The sequence below is a fragment of the Athene cunicularia genome (assembly GCF_003259725.1).
Source record: "Athene cunicularia isolate RWA chromosome 1 unlocalized genomic scaffold, athCun1 chr1_part1, whole genome shotgun sequence".
In the NCBI taxonomy this organism is placed as follows: Eukaryota; Metazoa; Chordata; class Aves; order Strigiformes; family Strigidae; genus Athene; species Athene cunicularia.
This window is the reverse complement of record NW_020799091.1, coordinates 17,153,686-17,174,676: the sequence shown is the minus strand read 5'-3', so window position 1 is coordinate 17,174,676 and position 20,991 is coordinate 17,153,686. Positions and strand designations below refer to the sequence as shown.

The following is a 20,991-nucleotide window of genomic DNA, read 5'->3' as shown; positions in this document are numbered from 1 at the left end:
ACTTTCCTAAAAATGTAGGGGAAAGTAGTAAATCCTTACTTTCCTGAGTAAAGAGAAAGGAAGGAAAACAACTGTTCTGAATTTTTTTATAATATTATCTTGCAGGATCTTTTTTTAATTGTGCTTTAAAATAATTTCTCTAGAAGTGCTTGAAATGCTAGATACATGGTATAAAAGCATAATAAAGTTAAATGCATTTGATTTCTTACTACAGTACTACATTGAAAGTTCTAGTAGGTCAAAAGATAATTTCATTATTGCAGCCTGCTGTAGATAAACCTCAAACAGTTTTCTGAAACCACTTCACTGTTTATTTTATTTATTTAAAAAAGCAAACAACAAACTACTCCCAAAGCTCCCAACAAACTAGTTTGCTAACTGGTCTTAATGCGTTACTTTTTCTTTAAAATGACAGCAGAATGAAAGCTTGAGTGTATTTGTGCATACCTAGAGATTATTTTGCAGCCTTGTCTTATGAGGATTTTATAGGTCTGTATTTTGATGTGTTCCATTTTATGACTTTACTGGAAGTTGAGATATGCTATGGTGTGAATTTTCTATTACAAAGAGTATAAAATACTATGACAAAAGAAGTGATTTCACACTATTTTAAAAATGTATTTATTGAAATACAAAGTTTCTGTGTTTGTTTGGGTTAAAAATACCAGCAGTGTATAGGAAATAATGTTTTATTCAATTACAGCATACGTTACCCTGCGTAATCAAACTTATTTTTAAAACTTTTAAGAGGTTAAATTGGTTGTCTGTGTCACTTAATAGCAACAACTTCTATTCACAGTGTGTTAGAACAGCACAAACTGACAAAAGAACAGTGGGAAGAAAGAATACAGAACTGGCATGAAGAGCATAGGGGAATGTTAAGGTAATTACATAAAACATTTTCCAAGACCTTTAAGACATTTTTATTATTAGGATGTATTTTGGGAGGTGGCATATTTGTTTGGAAACTGCTTTCTTTTATTACAACCAGGTTAGGCGTTAGCAAAAGCTTCCATGAAAGCTTCAGTGAGGGTTGAGTTTTCATTTATGTTATTGGTTTACCTACATGATTTCTGGTAAGGTTGTCAACTGCTTTTGTCCACATTTGCCTGCCTCTAAATTATATTTAGTATTTCCTGAGGTCACATGATGAAAAGACAAAGTGTGGTGATTGGACTGTACCTGGGTATTAAGGTATAGACCTCTACAAGTATCTGAGTCAACTAAATTTTGCACTAATTCGTTATTCTGCAGTTACCTTATTCTTACAATGTACTTTTAAGTGGTCTACACTATGACATTTTTTTTTTTCTTCTTTCATCAGGGAAGATTCTATGATGGAATACCTTAAGATAGCACAAGACTTGGAAATGTATGGAGTCAACTATTTTGAAATAAAGAATAAAAAAGGAACTGAATTGTGGCTAGGAGTTGATGCTTTGGGTCTGAATATTTATGAGCATGATGATAAGTAAGTGGCTAATACTCATTTTGCAGGCCTGTCCTAGGAGATCCTATCTGAGATTATACAAAAACCATCTTAGTGTGTGTTCAATAACATCTAGCAAAACAGGTTCTCAAAGAGCTTCTAATCTGTGTCAAAGATAGGAAAAGAGAGATGTCAATTGCCAGAATGTTTGAATTTTAAAGTTTAAATAGAGATGCAAAAGAAGGAAAAGGAAGAGCAGTTCTGTGGAAACTTAGATTTATGTTGTTTAATACAGATATATGATAGTTAGCTCATCTTCCTATGGTTTCCTTCTGTACTTTTCACTCCCTCAAGACTTCCTCTTCAGTCAGAATGAAAAGGACACTGAGAAGCTGAGCTGAGCAACATGTTTAATGAGAAACATTTTGTAAGAGCAGTGGTTAGGATTATAGTTGTTAGAGCATGAAAAACTTTGGTATCTAAAAATGAAATCTTTTAGACATCAAAGAAAATAGATTAATCTTGTATCCTGGTAGAGATCACATATTCTGTCCATTTGAAGGAGGAGAAAGCTGAAATGTACAAAATTTGAAGAATCTGAAAAGAGAACAGCAGACTTGTTCTTTTGTTTATTTTTCTAAACACTTGTTACTAGTATCTCATGTCAACGGTCCTTTTAGTGATTTGAAGTTAAACATGATGTGTTAAACACCAGATAACAGCTGTCAACTGAACTGAAACTTAATGCTTTTTAATGTATATACTCTGTACCAAAATTCTGTAAGCCTTAATTGCCATTAGATGGCAATATAACTCCTGAAAGAAGGAAATGCTCAGAAAATGTTCAGATCAGATTGAACTATCAACCAATTTTTAGTATTCTTTAACTCAATAGTTAGCAATCAAATATCTAAACATTTTCTAATGCTTGTAATTAAAAGAATATGAATTGGAAAAAAACCTTCTGTGGTCATGGAGAAAAAAGTTTGCAGTTATGCAATTGGTGCATAACCCTTTAATGGTTTCTGAACTGAATTTATTTTACTCAAGATGTAAGGGAAATTAACTTGAACTTTGGAAATACAAGAACACATATCTTGCATCTAAATAAATTGAAGTATAGCTTTGCTGAAGGCTAATTTAATTTCAGTATTTGAAATGTCAGACTTTTCCCAAATTTAAATAGTTATTCTTTTCACTGGAAATAAATTATCAACAGCTTAGAAAGGATCAGTGCATGATTGTGATGTTTAGCATCTATTTAATGGTAGTAGAATAAGTCACCAATAGAAATTTCTTCTGTAAGTGCCATGAAATTACTCATGTAACTTATTCATTTGATGGAATTGTGAAAAAAAAGTTACTGAAATATGCTTGAACTGTTGTTAAAATGTAGCTAAGTGTGGTAGTGAAAATAATATGGAGTTAAGGTGATGGACATAAATAAAATGTCTTTGCTGCTTCTAATGAGAACTTTCTCTTTGAAGGCTGACACCCAAGATTGGCTTTCCTTGGAGTGAGATAAGAAACATCTCTTTTAACGACAAAAAATTTGTCATAAAGCCAATTGACAAAAAGGCCCCTGTAAGTAGTGTGTAGAATAGTATGCCTTTGTATATGAAGAGGTTTCAGCATGCAAGGACTTGCTCTGGCATTATGGCATCAGTAACGATTTTGTGACAGTTATTATTCTCATTGGTAGAATAGTCAGGAATCAAAAAGTAATTTTAATTTTGAAGTATGGTTTGTTTATTTTCTGTATTCATTCTGGTTAATACTCTTAAGATTTCTCTTCTTTTTTTTTTTTTTTTTTTAAATTTAAGTCAGCTAATATTTTGTGATGTGTTGAAAAGCCACAGTGTAAGATGCTAAATTCTCTGGCTCCCCACCTTTCATGAGAAATTCTAGGTCAAGATTTCTCAGAAATCAAGTAGAGAATAGTCTCACTGTTTTAGAAGTTTAAATAAATAATTTTGTGTAAACCAGGTAACCTCTTACATGAAGGAACCCAGACATAATTTTGAATTTATCTTACAAGTTCCTGACAGTAACTAGATTTATAGATTATGGTGTTGGATTGCTCAGAGGGTGCGTGTCAGAATACTTATAATTTTAAATTTAGAAAATACAAGCATGCAGTAAGGGTTCGAGTTTTGTCACAACTGTATTTTTAGATTAATGTATATGCTGTTTTTGCTAGGATTTTGTTTTTTATGCACCCCGTCTGAGAATTAACAAGCGAATTTTGGCACTGTGTATGGGAAATCATGAATTGTACATGAGGAGGAGGAAACCTGATACAATTGAAGTGCAACAGATGAAGGCCCAAGCTAGAGAGGAGAAACATCAGAAACAATTGGAAAGGTAATTAACAAACTTCCATGAAACAGAAAAAAAAAAAATTCTTCTACCCTTTTAAGAAAACTAAGACATCAGACATCTTAGCATTCTAGAAAAGAGCTGCTTTTCATTCTGTAATATGTAAGCAGGTTTGTGGATTGTCATGGCTCACTTGTCTTAATAGAAAGCCGTATCTTTTTTGAGCTTTCAGCACAGTAATAGTAGCTGTACCGTTGTTTCTCATTACGTTTTTGTGAAACAGTCTTAACTCTGTTGCTTGATCCGTAGAGACTTTTATACTCTGCAAGTGAACCTTTAAAGTGAGTTCAGTGAAGAATGTTATGGCTTACCTATTGTATATTTAAAAAATGCTGTTGCCATTTCTAGCCCAGATGAAACATCAGTCGTGTCTGAAATGCAGGTATAATTGTGGATTTACCTGTTTGAACCATAATCAAGGTTGCTGATCAGTTCTATACAGTATTTTGAAGTGAAACTTGGTAGGTTTTGCATTGTAAACTGGATTTGAAACATTTAAAATTACTTGCTTCTCTGCTAGCTGAGTACACTGAAAAATAGGCTGCCAGCATCCTTAGAGTAGAATTTAATTTGAAGTTAAAAAATCTTTTACTATTTTTTTCAGGGCACAATTAGAAAATGAGAAGAAGAAAAGGGAGATAGCAGAAAAGGAGAAGGAAAGAATAGAGCGTGAAAAGGAAGAATTAATGGAACGTTTAAGACAAATTGAGGAACAAACAATGAAAGCTCAGAAAGGTGCGCTCTTACTGGTCCTGGGTTTGTTTCTATCTTCTGACAATTTGTAGTTCAGTTCCACAGTTCTCTTGGTGTGTGGGGACTTCCTTGTTGTTTTGCTTTATGTTTTTTTTAAATTTCTTTTGCTAGTAATAACAAGAATTTAGTGGTGTATTATTTAAGAGAGATTCTTTTTCACTGAAAAGATAGCATGTGTGCATATATGTGTATATTTGTAATGTAAAACCATTTCCTAATATAGAAAATTTTCAATTTTCTTTAATAAAAAGGAAATTAACGTGTACACAGTTCAGCTCAGAATTATGAAATGCTTAAAGTACTGAAAATCTGGAGTTGGAGGGAGCAGGGAAATTAGAGAGGAAGATTCAGAGTACTTCCTCTAGGATTTTATTAATTTAGCTTTTCACTTGGAAATTCTTTGTTCCTTTATTCTCCTATTTCCTTGTAAGTTTTGAGAAATTTAAAATTAAAATCTTGTCAGATTTTAGTGAATAAATGTAGTTTCACCAATCACAGTTCTTTGTGTTGAACCACCCCATAGAGTCCCTGCCTCTTCTGTTTACTAGTCCCTTCTCTCTGTGTTCTTTTTTTGCTTCAGGTTTGGTTCACATTCATAAAAGTTTTGTTCTTCTGTTCATAACTGTTGGCTTCAGGCACGATAGAGAAAATCACTGAATAAATCTATGCAGATAAATTACATATGGCTGACACTGTTCTCCAGCTCTACCCCTGCATTTGTTAGTCTTTCAATACAGAACAGGTTGGACACATCCAGACAGGTCCAGACAGAGGAACTATGCCTTAAAATTGTTTAAGGGAGAGCTGTTTATCCCAGGACAAAACAGTGTCAGGGTGCTTCTAAAGGTTTTAACAACCTATGCTTTCTCATAACTTTTTTGTAAACAATGTAGCCTTATTTCTGATGCAATACATAATGTTCATGTGTTGCTGGTCTTTTTAGCCTTCTAATCACATGTTATATAAATGGTGTCTGCATTCTTTAGTTGTTTTGGTAGTTAAGTGTTGTCCATCTTCATGGGGAGATTTTGTTTAAGTAGTGTTTTTAAATATTTATGCATTTTATGTGACTTTTTTTAAAGTACTGCATTCGTGCAACTTCACATACTTGTAATGCTGTTAGCTTAATTTTATAACTGAAGCAGTAGGCCTGGCAAACAAACTGAAGAGTATTGATTACATGAGACCTACTTAAAACTACAAGTGCAAAGATGAGGAATGTGTCAGCATACCTGGGGAGATGTTTTTTTAGTATTAAAACATATGGTGAAGGGCAAATGGATCATTTCAATAACTGAGCAGTTGTTTAGGTTTTCTGGCGAAGGAAACTATGGCCCCTATGCTTAGATGGAAAACATCATTAGAATCAGCAAGGAGCTTCAGAAAGACTTTTTCATAGTCACTTCATTTTGCACATCAGAGGAGTGTTTTTTTGCCTGTGTAGTACTGGTAGATTATTACTTTTTCCTATTTCACTCGGGGTTCTGTCCTTTAAATTGCAATATTTTGCTAACCAGGCAGGTAGACAACTATTATCCCTCCCTTGATTTAAATTTTCCTGTTTGCACCTTTTTGGCTCTGTTCTACAGAGAATCTTTCTGATGGGAGAATCTTCCAATGAGAATTTTCCAGTGGGTCTTAGGTCATTTTGCTGGAGGCACACACCTAAATTGTCTGCTGCAATTAAGGAATCTTTGTCAGGCATTTCAATAGAGGAGAGTTTTTTGCCCTTTTTTTTACTGTAAGAGCGTGATTTAATGTATAAGAAATCTCGGTAGTAAGAGCGAGGGTATATGTGCATGTATGTATACATATATTTAGGTGTTCAGTTTTATCACTGAGGTGATAATTTTCTGAAGCACTGGGCTGTCATAACTGTCAGGTGAGATGAAGTATATCTAAAGTATTTTGGGGGGGGGGAGGGGGGGAGGAATCAGACATAGAGCAGAGCTTCAGGTAACATGCTCAACAGCTTCTCTTAGCTTGAGGCAGCCTTGTAAATCTTTGTCAACTTTCTCAGTTACTTTATTTTGAGCATGTTACAGCTGTTATCTGTGTTACATGTGAGGAAGAGCTAGGTAGTGATATCTTGTCTGCAAACTTTCCTTTCGACAGAGCTAGAGGAACAGACTAGAAAAGCTCTAGAACTGGATCAAGAACGAAAGCGTGCAAAAGAGGAAGCAGAGCGCTTGGAAAAAGAGCGTCGAGCAGCTGAAGAAGCTAAAGCTGCTCTAGCCAAGCAGGCAGCTGATCAAATGAAGAACCAGGAGCAGCTAGTAAGAACCTTTAACCCTGTTTTGAAACAAATTAAAAAAAGATAATTGAAAATTTAGCCTTTTTTCTTGGTTATGTCTATTTTGTCAAATGGACAAGTATGTTGAAACACAGATAAAAGTATGTGAAATACTGTTACAGATTGTTTTGGGAACTTTTTTAGAAAACCATATTACATTTGCCACTACTTGCAAGAAAAAAGTAAAACTGGAGCTGTAGGAAATTAAATGATGAAGTAGACATTTCAGACTGACAACACTCACTACATTCTCTTTCTAATAGTGGCAGGCTTACTCAGCTGAAAACCATAGTAGCTTCTTTCTGCAGTCCACTGGGAAGCCCGTTCTCTGAGGCAGGTCTGCTCTGAAGCTTGATGGTGGTCGTGGGGAGTTGGTGACACTGGTTTGGGGTTGTTGTTGTTTGAGGTTCCCCCCTCTGTTTCCAGCGTTTTACAGTATCTTCTCATGTTCTGTGCTAGGCTACTTCTAATTCGATATTTTCACATAACTGAGGCACAAGAATAGTAGAAGAAATGATTTCTCAACTATAAAATTACTTTTGTTCTTCTATAAATTTAGCACACAGTTCTGAAGGCAAGATGTAGCTTAATAGTACTGAGATTATGATCCAGAATGCTAATTTGTAACTACAGCTTGCTCTTTCCCAGCAAGCTTTGGAAGTGCAGAAGATAAATGTTTTTTCTGGACTTATTTCCATCAGGCAAGAGTACTGATTCATTCCCTATGTCAGGTATGCTTAAAATTTCTATTTTTAGCAGAGAAGTGATGGATGGTAAACTAACTCTTTTCAAGTCGGATCACAGCAGAGGCTTTGCTTTCTTCCACTGCATAGCCAAAATGATACCAAATTAAAACTTCTGCTTTTTTTGTTGTTTTGTTTTTCAGGCAGCAGAACTTGCTGAATTCACCGCCAAGATCGCACTTCTAGAGGAGGCCAAGAAAAAAAAAGAAGAGGAAGCCTCGGAATGGCAGCACAAAGTAATGAGCTCATGCTGTATGAAGTCAGAACTTCAAAGAAACTAAGGGAGATGAGTGTGGAAATACCACGGGAAGTCCATGGGATTGAATCTCTCTTTCCCTTAGGCTTTAGAGAAGCGTTTCTTAAAGGTTTTTGTTCTCCAGTCTACTGAAACCAGCCTATACTTCTATTTAACTCATTTCTTAAATAGTCATGAAGGGGGGGGAAATTCTCATCACGAAGGCATGATTGAAGATTTGAAATGGCTTCCTTACATGTGGTGATGAAATAGATTGGAGCTTCGTGTTGGAAAAGAAAACACCTCAGGAGGGAGGTGTATGAAACTGAGTGGTGGTGAAAAGATGAACCAGAACAATAAGAAAGACACATCAAATGCAACTGGACAATAGTTTAAAGCAAAATAGCATTTCTTCACAAAATCTGTTATTAGCTATGGATGTGAATACTAATTGTTTGCACAGGTTCAAAAAGTGATTGAACAAATTCTTATAAGTTCTGGTTGAATATGAAATTTGAAGACATTACCTTTGACTTAGGAAGTCCCTGAGCCTCAAATTTCAGGAGGCTAGGAAAGTTGGAAAGCAATCAGTATGACTGTCCTGTTCTCTCACTCTTCTCTTGTCTACTGCTGGAAATAGCTGCACTCTGGTACCACTGGTTTTGAATTGTATCTTTCTTTACTCTGTATTCCTATTTGGCAATTTTCAGTGTATAAGGTAGTCATATAATTTATGAAGGAGAGTTTCCATGTGTCTGAAAACATCTCAAATATTTATTTGTACTTTTCTGACTATTCATAAATCCTCTTAAAAGATGCTAAGTACTGTTTACTATATTTAGGCTTTTGCAGCCCAAGAGGACTTGGAAAAGACCAAAGAAGAACTGAAATCTGTGATGTCTGCTCCTCCTCCACCTCCTCCCCCACCAGTTATTCCTCCAACAGAGAATGAACACGATGAACATGATGAGAACAATGCCGAAGCCAGTGCAGAACTGTCTTCTGATGGTGTCATGAATCACAGGAGTGAGGAAGAACGGGTAACAGAAACACAGAAAAATGAACGTGTTAAAAAACAGCTCCAGGTAATGAATATTCATAATTGTATCAACATAATTCAGGCTTTGTGTTTTCATTATTTGTCAAAAATCTCATTGAAATTATGGTGTGCCAAGGAAACAGCCTTTTTATCATTTACTAGGTTTATTGCTAGTTTACCAACCAATATCATTCATGGTGTTCTAGAAGTGGAATAGATAGAAAGATTAGATGTAAGATTGTGCTTTATACCTTAAAAGTATTAGCATGTTGTCACATTGGCCAGTAAACATTTCTAATAGTTACATAATGTCCAGGACACTGAATGTGAAAACATAGTGCTTTCCTTTCTCAATACTGGAATTCATTAAGCAGTAGGAACAGATACTTGCTTAATAGTATTTGTATTTATTTGCAGTCATTCACAGACATTGTAGATAAATGCAAAAACTGAATTATGCCCATTTTGGATTAGTCTTGTTTCCCTGAAATGGAGCATAGTTTTCTAGATTAGTCTTGCCCATCAAAGTATAAGTCTATATTAGTGGTAACCCTTGGCCTTGTATGAAATGTCTGTTTAGGAAGGAAATAAAAGAAATGGAAAGCTGCTTCTTTTTCTGGCAGCAGTATCTTAGTAGCGTGTATGTGTAATATCCTTTCTGCTTGGCCAATTGCTGAACAGGATCAGGGAGATAAACAAGAGCTGTCTTTAGTCAAGCAGAAATTGAAAAAGTAAGGTCATTCTCCTGCTTTATCCTGTTAGTCCCTTTCTTCTTGGATGTTAGAGTATGAGGGCTTTTTTTTTTTCTTTTTTTTTTTTTTTTCTTTATTTTGATGCCCACACTTATGTAAGGAAGGAATCCTATGCTCTCCTCTCTCCTTCTGCAGTTTTTATGATAGTCCTCAGAACCTGAGTTACTAAATAGCACAAGTGTTTCATAGATTGACATTCAAGAAATCCTTATCCAAGCTGCAAAATAGTTGTTATCAGAAATTCCAGAATCAATAAAAGATTAGTCAAAGCACTTAAATGCAAATATTTTATTCAACAGGCTTTAAGTTCTGAGTTGGCTCAAGCCAGAGATGAAACCAAGAAAACACAAAATGATGTCCTTCATGCTGAGAATGTGAAAGCAGGCCGTGATAAGTACAAGACTCTTCGACAAATCCGACAAGGCAATACAAAGCAACGTATTGATGAGTTTGAAGCAATGTGAGAGCTGTTATTTTGCATATATGTTCCTCGTAAAGCTGAACCACCAACAGAGAAAAAAGCAGGCCTTTGCAGATTTGATGGATTGCACCCCACTTTGCCAAAGCACTTAATACCAGTTTGACTACAGTGGCTAGAAGACAAATTTAGGGGAAGCTATTCAACAGGCAGTCTGTCATCCCTAGCTTTTGGGGGGGAGGGTGTGAAGAATGATAGCAGATTTTTCTCCGTGTTTTCAGTTTCATTGTTCCATATTTTTTTCTTTGGAAACTGATGTGAAGTATATAATGACTGACAAGTGTATATATTGCTTAAAATTAAGAAATAGAAAGAAGAGTGGAACTGAACCTAAACTGGGTAGGTACTATTTCAGTATGAAGTTTGAAATTACATTTTTCAATGTAACTACATCATTAAGAGTTTGATATTGCTGACTTTTGGGGTTTTTTTTCCCTCCCAAGTGAAATTCTTTGGTGTTTCATGTCCTGTCATCATTGATGGTTTTCTTTGCCTGCCTGTTCACAAAGGTCTGGATGGCAGGTGGTAGTTCCAGGAAATATTTTTAAATGGAACACTACCTGTAGGCAGCACATGGCTGCTGGTAGGTTTGAATAAGTATTGCTTTTCTTAGATGTGCAAAATGTTCTAATGCAGCAAAGGAAAAAAAAATACAAAGCTTCGTGTGCTATTTGCTTGTAATTATTTTATTTGCAGTAGGGAGACCTGGACCTTTCTGGCAAGGGAGCATATGAAAACATCAGTCCCAGGGAGGGGACAGTATCCTACCTCACTACTATGTACATGATGACTGGTCCTTCAAACACCATTAAAAAAACCTGTTTAAATTGACTACACAGTGATATCATAGAATGCTAGGACCCTTACTCCTAGGATTTCGTTTTACTTTAAGATGGATTTATAGTGCTAAATACTGTTTAACTGCCTTCTGTTGAGTTTAAATTGTAAAAGCACATTACATGTTTTAAAGCTGTAAACTGTCACTGGTATACTATCTCCTGGAAGGGGTGTAGAATGTGCATGTCAGTTTGTCTTTGGGTTTCCAAATATAAAATGAAAGTTCCCAGAATTGGACTAAAAGTGTTTGTGGCTTCAGTTTCTAGTGAAGCTAGTATTGTAATTGTCATATCTGATGTCAGATCATTGTTATTAAGTCCTTTCCCTCTTGAAAAGGAGACCTACTTTTTTGAGAAATTTGCTTAGAAATTGAACTTTAGAAATAACTTTAAAGTTAACGTGGACTGCAGTTATTCCTTCTGTTATAGTACCCTACTAAATATCTACAGTGGAAGATCCTGCTTTCTCTGAGGATGGTTCAGCTCTTTTCTGTTTGATATAATGCACTCATAAATTTACACTTATCTATTAAAATTTGCCATTTTATTAAACATTTTTTTCATGCACAATAGGTTTAAATTTCTTATGAACAGTCCAACTAAGTGGTTTGTTTTTTTTTTTATTTTGCGGAGTTAAAGGCTGGCTATGTGGGGTTACATCATGAAAATAAAATAAAGATACAATAATATATTTTCTGGTTCGTGGGGCTAAACATATCTGGTTGACCTTGAAAACTGATGTGCAGATGGTGTGCACATGCTTCAAAATGCTGCTTGGTGGAAGTTAGTGTTTCTACTTGCAGTGCGTTTTAAGAACAGGTTTTGTTTCACAGGCTTCATACACTGAAGCTTAAGAAAATTTCTGAAGTATTCAAACAGTTTGCCATAGCAGGTGAAATACTGTGCTTCCAGTGAGTTTTCATTTTCTCTGGAAAGTGTGCATTAACACTGATACATCAGTTTCAGTGTTGGGAAAAAATACCAGTAAAGTTTGCTGTTCATAAATCTGCAATATATAGACTAGGGCTAAATGGATTAGATCCATTTAAAAAGCTGTGTGATTTTTTTTTTTTTTTCTAAACAACCAGGAACAACCATTTGTAATACGGATTTTCACAATGAACAAAGTGGTAATAGCTGCTGTCACCAGCAGTTGGGAACACTTACTGGTGCAGAAATACTAAAAATACATTTAATGATTACTTGGTGAAGTAATTTTCCACATGCTTTTTCCTTTAGCATCATGTTTTGTGTTGTACAATTAAGCTACAATTACATCTACTATTTTGGATAACATTCATTGGTTAACAATAAAGAGATACAGTTAATTTCTCTGAGGTCCATTGTTGTTATTTAATGCCCTTTTATTTCTGACAGCTTTACTAAATGCACTGTAATAGCCTTTCTCCAGAGCAGTGTACAAAATTTGATCATCTTTTGTTTCATACCCTGGTCAAAATGAAATTTAAAAAAAATACTCGTATCCTTAGAGAATGGTACTCTGCTTAAGAAATTACCACATAAAGTTGGGAGGAAGCACTGGTGATTGTCGATTCAAAACAAGATGTGAATCATCAGAGCAAATTGGCTCTCTTGAAAACAGAGGTTAATTTGGACACATAAAAGCTCTATGGGTAATGTAAGAACTTTCAATCACTGCCTACATATTGCTTAGCCTCAGGTTAAGTGAAATTTAGTTTAATAGGTCAATGTTTTAAGCTTAAACCTTGATGTGTTTTTTTTGATGCTGCACATTGTAGTGGACAGTGCTGTCAAATATATGCGTGGCCATGTTTTAGATAATAGCAAGTTTATGTGCTTTTTCACCTGTCTAATACACTGGGAGAAGGCAGGAACAGTCCTGTATAAAGAGGTATACAGATTAATCTGCTAAGCAGCTCTCACATAAATGAGACCTCTTCTCAGGTGACATTTCATTCTATTTTGTATTTCTTTGGCCTTGCACTTGGTACAAGCACATGACCCTTTTTGTTAGTTTGTATGGCAGAATTGCTATGATAAAATAAAACGTGTACTCAATACTTTTAACTGTGCATATTTCTAGTTTTATACTTCTCTCTTCTTGGAGCCTCTCCAGCTTCAGCATTAGAGTTGAGTTTTCTCACTTACTAGAGAGCTTCTGCATAGGTATGTGACTTCAGAATATTGTGCTTGAAAGGGGAGGTAAATGTTTTTAATTTTTTTTTTAATATTCTCTTGAAGTGGAGAGAAAAGGATGCAGAATAGTGCCACTATATATGGGCCAGACTCATACAATCACCCATAATGCCTTGATGTGAAAGAAGATACTCTGTCTTCTTGAACTAGTGTCCTCTGCACATCAAAACCTATATTTTCTGTTGGTTGTACTCTTCGAGTAATGTTTCTTTTACATTCTGTTTATTTTGTTCAAAATTCATGTCTGTCTTTTTATAAACCAGTTTGGAAAGTGTTATTGTGGTTTTGCCTCCTTAAAACTTGTTCTCTGGGCTATTCAAGTTACCTGCTTAAGCACTTCTGAGGAAAGAGGATTTTTGTTCTAAATTAAATATTAAGCTTCTGAGGAGAAAGTAACCTCTCAAGTATGTTTTTCTTAATTTTTTTAAAGAATATGTAGAGATTAAAATGATTCATTAAAACCTTTTTCTTTTGAAAAGCAACTTTTTTGCAAATATTTTCCATGTCTGCTCACATGTGAACAATCTAAAAAGTTTTTCCTGAAACATCAAATTAGTCAAGAATTAGGGATTTCGAGAAAGATGATGTATCCCGGAGGAATGAGGTTGCTGATGCTAGTGTTTATAAGTTTACTCTGAGTAAAAATATCAACATAAGAACACTGAAGGCTTCTTTGCAAAAGAGCAAATTTCACTTATTAATAGAAGTTGTCATACACATAATAATGTATTTTGGCTGGGTGATAATATTTTCCTGGAAAATGTAGAAAGTGTCAATGGATCAGCATATAAACTGTGGTAATTTCTTTGACCCCCTCAGAGCATATCCTGTTGTTTGTGCTTAGAGATGGAGGGTACCTGCCTCCCAGCCAAAATGCCATGCTGGCTGGTCAGCTGGTTGGGTGGCTAGGAGATGGTTCTGGCAGGCTGCTGTGGGCGCTTGCCAGGCAGTGTGTCCCTTGGCTCTGTTCCCAAGCGAGCCAGTGCAGCACCTTTCCTCCCCAGCCATTTGATCTGCAAGCATGTGAGTTTTACAACTGGTCCTTTTCCCAGTTTGGGGACCCAGTTAGCAGTAAGGAGCAGTTTGGAGCTGGAAGGGATGGTGTAATGGTGGAAAGGAATGGTGAATGGCTATGAGGAAAAAAACAAAACAAAACAAAACCCTCAACCCCACCAAAAAAAACCAAAACCAACCCACACCCCACACACCAAAAAAAAAACCCCAACAAACCAAAAACAACCAAACAAAAAAACCACCCCGAACACACAAAAAAAACAAAACACAAATGTGGTCAGCTAGAATCGTTAACTGGCCCATTTATTCACTTTGTGTTGAGAACTCCTTTTCAGTTACTGTTGCAGCATCCATAAATTCACTGTGTGACCAGTAGTTTGCTAAGCAAATTCAGCAGCCAATTTGCAGGAGGGAGTTGCAGTTCTCATTTCACTGAGCTGAGCCCAGATCTGCAGGCATAGGCCAGATTTTGTTTTGATTCATGGAGTCTGTCGCTTGTGTTCACTTTACTATTTGCAGATTCTTAGTTGACAGACTCCTCCTTTGGAGTGTGGTTAAAGAAACTTTGACTTGTTTTGCTTTTTCTCCCTTCCCTGTGAAAAGATTGCTGACATCAAATGTATATTTCATGTAATGTGAATGAAGTGGACTCACCAAAGCTCAAAAGCCTCCCCTCAAAACTCCGATCCCAAGCCATCAGATTTCTTCACGAGGAAAGACCACAATGTTTGTGGCAGTGCCTGCAGTATTCAAGATATTCAGGAAGAGAGATTATGCCCACATAACATAGTTTAGGGAAAGACAAAGTTAGCAAAGGGAAGTAGAGCATTTTGAATTGCTGGGATTCTATTAGGTGTTTATGTTGGGTTTTGTAAATAATGTGTCAGAGTGTTTCTGTTCACAGCAGTAGACTTTAGGCAGCAGAAGAAACGAGGGGAGATGGAAATGCACATCAAAGAGGCGGCCTAGTCGGTGCAAATATTCCGAGTGCACGTGTTTGTAAGAGTTAATGTTCCCTGTGTTCTGGATATGTGGATCAGGTGAAAAAAGATCAAGCTCAGAGGTAGGACAATTGCATTGCTTTTTTTTTTTTTTTTTTTTTTTTTTTTTTTTTTTTTTTTTTTTTTTTTTACATGCAAGGAGTTGCCATTACCTGAATATTTAGCTGAAGGCTTTTAGAAAGCCTGCTGCCCAGCCATAGAAGGTCCTGGAGTTCTTAAGGCCACGTGTACGCAGGCTGGCCTCTGTATTATAGCTTGCTAAATTTTAGCAGAAGACATCCTCTGCAGTCTGATAATTTTGCCTTAGAGCCTTTCTGCATTGACAAGATAAGAGTTGTGTATACGCACGGTTCTAGCTGCCCCACTACTTGTTCCAGCAATGCAGAACCCACGTGTACCCATGTGAAACAGTAATCGCCTGACAGGCTCTGTGACCACATAGACTGAACTCTCTGGGATCTCATATCAAGTCTACATCTCCCTGTGGCCTCAGCTTTCATGCTTCTTTTTCACCCTTGATTTCTTGATACATTAAACTTGATACGGTATTTAACTTCTTAATCTATAACTTCAAGAATGTTCTACTAAGCTGAGCTTCCAGTAAATGTCAAATATTTTCTTAAAATACATTCTGCTAATGAGTTGAAATAATTGCACTTTTATTTAAGCAGCACTTCTTATTAATTAATAATCTCTATAAATATGGTAATTGTAGTTGTATTGCCAGAAAGAGATTCATTTGCATCGGGGCTGAGGCTGAAAACTTTTTTGCCAAGTGCACTTCGATCTTCAACAAAGTAAGTTGAGAATGTGTAGGTAACATCTAAAATACACAGACCAGTCAATTCTGTCACCACCACCTTTATTGATGGGAACAAATTAATTTATGTTTGCGTGAGCAGATTCTGTGTTTAGGGATTTGGGACAGGTCAGCAAGCTGGCTCACATCAGAAAAATACCTGAAAATTTTAAGAATTCTTCATATCGTCAATCAGAACTTCTGCTATAAGTTTCGTATCCTTGGTAGTTTTTCTTCAGCTTAATTCACATTTTGAATTCTTGTGTCTCTTCTTCTGCAAACAGTGTTTCAGGCATCCATCTCTGCTCAGTGCCAGTTGTTGTACTTCTCTGTACCATTTGAAAACACAACTCTTCCTCTTTCTTCTTTTGCATTTGGGATCTTACAGTGCAAAGCCAGCTAACTCATCATATTTAAAATTAGAACTATTACTTCTACTTCTTGGAATAATCTTTGGATTAATTCTGTCTACGTGTTCTCTTGTCAGGCATGCATAGTATATGAATATATGCCATCTTATAGATGAAATACCTGTATTGACTCATTAATAATTGCTAATACCATTCTGGAGAACAGAAAACAAGTATGTTAACACATGCAGAAAACCAGGGAAGATCTGAATCATAGCATTTATACCCATGAGGTTCAGCTTTGAGCCCAGCCCATCACACACGTAAGGGAGCATGTAGGAGAGAACATCCGTGCTTGCATTGTGTAGTTTGTCTATCTGACTGGACTATGGAAGAGAAAGCACTGGAATAGGATGGTTATGCCCCCTCAAACAGCAGAGCAATTGGGCACAACTGCATGGTGCTATGGCTTTGGTTTTCGGCACAACAGTTGTCCTGGATGTAAAAATACTGAATAGAAAAAAGCATGAAATAGTTGACTTTCTCCTGGGGACTCTTACTTAAAAGTTATGTTTACATTCCTGCCTGGCTTTGAACATCCTCTGACAGTCACCCTGGTAAAAGCTGAACTCCTTGCTCTGTAGCCTCAGCGCAGGTATCTTTGAGTTTGGGATCCAGTGGCTATTCAGCCCATATGGACTTCAAGCAGTGGCAGTGGTGAGGGGAAAAGATCTCATACCTGTCTGTTCATTTTAATACAGGGCAGTAAAAATAATTTTGGAGAACCTTCTTTCTAGCGGTGGCTTCTGTATGCTTTGGGTGGCCCTGTTCATATGTGTTTCTCCCAGTCTTTGAACTGATTCTTCTCACCTTGCTTTACTGCTGTACTGTTTGTTGGCTTTTTTGTCCTTGCTAGTGTGTCATATTTATTTCATCTGAAGAATAGATTTCAGTTTAGATGATTGAGAGCTTTAATGCAATTAAATAACTTTGTTTCAGTATGAGAATGCAAATTAAGACAGGGAAGGAAGGTGTTACGCAATTATTAGTTTAAAAACATTGTGTGGGAAAAAAGTTTAAGCCTTAAGACCTACCAAAAGAAATATGTTGTATTAGCTGACTACTTAGATTACAGCGTGGAAACAAGAGGCAGGTAGCAACATATGGCAAGGTAGGCTTCTCAAACAATTTATGGTAGCAAAGTACTGTGGTAAAATTTATTGCTATTTGCTGGATTCTTAAGAGAATACCATATATTTATTTCTTCAGTCATATTTCCTTTAATTATTTCTGTTGTTGCTTATTCTATCAGTTTAAGAGTAAAAATGCCTTTTTCCTCCCCAGTGATTTTTGTAAAATTGTGTTTTGCCTATGACACAGCAACTAACTTTGCAATCTGGAGCTTAATGGATGAAGCTATTTTATGAGGGAAAGGTAGTATAATTTGCTTTGAGTTTAACTGAGCTTGATAATTTATACACACATATATAAAAATATATATTGCATGGTTAAATTGGAGTTTTCTAAAACAGGATGTCATCAGGCCTTGTAATGACTGTATTAAAGTGAAATACACAAATTGCTACTTATTTTTAGATAAACTTTGATCTTGAATAGTTTTACAAATCAAGGTTTTTAGAGCTGTGTTTTATGAAATGGTTTAAAAATTGTTGCAGCATGCAGAGTGAGTATGGTTCAGTTTTGTCCTTGTGTCCAAATCACATCTATTTGCACATTTGTTTTCATTGTCCTGCAAAAGCCAGTTGTTTCTGGGGATCTCTTAGTACCAGGAAACATTTCACTGATTTCAGTGGTACCTTCCCAGTCTACAGTTGCACTCACTGCCAGAAGCCTGTTTCTCCTCCCCACCCCTGGCCAGGAATTGCTGTCAGACATTTAAAACGCCAGAGTGGTTTTAGTACTTTTAAATCTTAGCCACACGTCTTGTTTGCTTATGGTCAAGCCCTGGAAGTTCCCACTGACTTCCTGTGCCAGAAAATGATTTGTGTGGGAAACAGGCTGAGGTATAAAATTTCATGTAACGTTCCTGAATGTTACACGATGTAGCTGCACTCGTTAATGTGACATAAAATGTAGACTGAGGGCTTCTTACTTGTGAATAGCAACTCATTCCCTATGGTTATGCAGTGACAAAAAGAATCTGGTAATGAAGTCTTTTTCCTGATTCCTTTTGAATAAAATTCTGATTTACTAATACTTACAGCTGAATTGTTTCTCTAAAAGAATCAGAACGAGAGAGGTTCACACTATAGGAAGGCTGAATTTAAAATACTGATTATTATTTGCCTATTTGTAGTATAATATATTTAAGGAAGTCATTCTCTAAAAGGAAAATATTTTTCAAGCTACTTAATTTTCATAAGAACCATCGTGGAAATGACAAATCATTTAAATGTATCTTCACTCAAGTAAATTTTGACTAATTGTAAACACCGGAGAACTTCAGGAGAGAAATAAATTTGAGAGACATTCTTTATGCTGTCCTCACCTCTACTCCAAAAGGCTCATGCAAGTCAACAAACGGAATAAACTAAACCCAAAAGCTTATACAGCAAACAGCATGTGTGCTGTGCTAAAAAGATGTCTGAAATCATACTGGCTGTGATTGAATGTTCTACAAATACATTCTATATTTAGTGTATTTATGTACAAGGCATCTTATCTCAGCCACCTTTGGGAGCAGTTTTAATACAGTCTTACCTACATCATATCCAGCTGTGGTTTGTCACCTGCAATAGCAAACTAGTCCTTGGGTGACAAAACTGCTCCCTGGGTGAATTTTAGGTTAGGTTCTTTATAATGCTAAAATTTGCCATCAAAACTACTTAGTGTGTGCAAGAATTTGACTCTGGAATAGAAGAGTAGTTAAAGAGAGTTGGACCTGCTCTTCAGGAAAGTCAATGAAGATGGGTTCTGGGTGTTCTTGGGGGCCTTGGTCACAAGAGCCACATGTTTCTTCATTCATTTTCTGATGCTTCCCTATTCTACTGACGTCTTAGAAACAAAATTGAGTTAGAAATTAAATTCAGAATAGTTACAGGGAGTGATGTATTCTCTTTTGGATGTTGCTGCATATTTCTATTTACTGTTTTTGTTTATTATCCTTTTGCTAAATCTACTTGATCTTTCTGTGTCTTTTTGTGCAGGTTACAAAAGTACGATCTCTTGCAGCCCTTAGGATAGGAACAAGGTAAAGATCAGCAGAAGACCTGTGGTCTGCCAAGGCCTGCTATTGTGCTTCTGTAAATCTGGACAGTTTACAGCGCTTTAAATTAGGTGCTGCCTGGTCTGTGAAGAGTTTTTTGGAAGGACTGGGAAGTGCTGTTACGACATTTCATTAATCTTTGATTCTTTCATGGTCTCTCTAAATCTTTCCTTTGTTGTCTTTTCCCAGGAGAAAATTCACTTTTTTAAGTATTTAAGCTGTTGTTCTTCCCAGAAAAACAGGGAATAGTACTAATATGTTAATCTTTAACATGTAATGGGATGTGCTAGAATGAATGGTGATGTGACCCCACAAAGTGCTTGGGGGATCTTATTGCCCACAAGTAATGTGGTGTGGGAGACCTGACTCTGTATCCAGCCTGGGTAAAGTGAAATAAGAATAGATACTTTCCAAGTTTTATTGGTTTTCTACAGTTTCTAATAGCCTTGATGACACATGAATAGTGTCAAACAAGTTTCTAATGTAAAACTCCCAATTTAAGATACCTGTACATACACTTCCAGTGTAAGCACCTGTTGCTACTTGCCTTTTTGTACGCTATTAGGATGTGCATACTGTGTATACGTAACTGCATTGAATTGTGCACCCTGCACAAAAGACTGAATAAATGGGTTTTAATGTTAATGCGAAGAATCACTATTCATTTGATCAGTGTTACTTATTGCTAGTGACAATTTTTTTTCACTTCTCTGAGAAGTTTAATTAATTTTGTGGCACCAGCCCAAAGTGGAGTTTCCATGTAAACATCTTGTGCTGTGATCAGATAAGCCACAAGAGACTGGCTTTGTAAAGAATGGATTGCTCTTGAAAGAAAAGATGGGAGCTTGTAATTAAGGAAGCTGGGAATGGAGTAGATGGACACCTGAATTATTCCCAAATTCAGCTAGGAATGAATATTGGGAATATATGAAACCTGGAAACATTTGTGTTCCTCAAGGTGCCTTCTTGCCCAATGCCCTCCTGCCCTGGGAACTGTGCGAGTAGATCCATCAGAGGACTTAGATCTGAAAGGGCAGCTGCCAAAGCCTTACAGCATGTGCCCAAAATCATTAGCTGGTAACTGCCTAATGAGGGAGCTGCCTCAGTGCTCTGCAAGCCTCCCATTGATCTAGGGTGCTGCCTGGGTGCTCACTGCTGTGCCTCCTGCAGGCATCCACCCTCCGGCTTGGCTGAAGGCAGAGGGCGTGTGTGCACTCCATCATAACAGGGTTTGGAGCCACATCCTCCACACCTCAGGACTGTGGGTGGGCAGGGTGGGCTGTGGGTCATCACCAGCCTCTGCTGAAATCCCGCCAGGGTTGGGGGACTATGCAGAAGGAAGCCTGGAGCACCATCAGTTGAAGCAAGACTCTTGCTCAGCCCTTGAAGGATGAGGTTGGGGTTCAGGACACCTAGAGGAACATAAAATCCAGAGCTAGAGGATTTTAGGGGCTGCTTTGCACATCTAGGCTAGCACTGGGGCCTT

General features: G+C 36.7%; 1 protein-coding gene across 4 annotated transcripts in view; it reads left to right on the top strand.

Moving 5' to 3' along the window:
- RDX (radixin) overlaps window positions 1-20,150 on the top strand; it is a 42,321-nt gene extending 22,171 nt beyond the window's left edge. For 3 of the 4 annotated variants that reach the window (XM_026841330.1, XM_026841360.1, XM_026841352.1), the window contains exons 5-14: window positions 800-883; window positions 1,325-1,471; window positions 2,917-3,013; window positions 3,630-3,793; window positions 4,413-4,543; window positions 6,677-6,837; window positions 7,741-7,833; window positions 8,675-8,917; window positions 9,923-10,083; window positions 19,447-20,150. In XM_026841330.1, the coding sequence (XP_026697131.1) occupies window positions 800-883; window positions 1,325-1,471; window positions 2,917-3,013; window positions 3,630-3,793; window positions 4,413-4,543; window positions 6,677-6,837; window positions 7,741-7,833; window positions 8,675-8,917; window positions 9,923-10,083; window positions 19,447-19,483 (1,318 nt within the window). In that variant the 3' untranslated portion in view covers window positions 19,484-20,150. Of the gene's footprint in view, window positions 1-799; window positions 884-1,324; window positions 1,472-2,916; window positions 3,014-3,629; window positions 3,794-4,412; window positions 4,544-6,676; window positions 6,838-7,740; window positions 7,834-8,674; window positions 8,918-9,922; window positions 12,275-19,446 lie in introns of those variants that run through there. The other variant, XM_026841341.1, reaches the window with a different exon arrangement.
- Window positions 20,151-20,991: the final 841 nt, after the last annotated feature.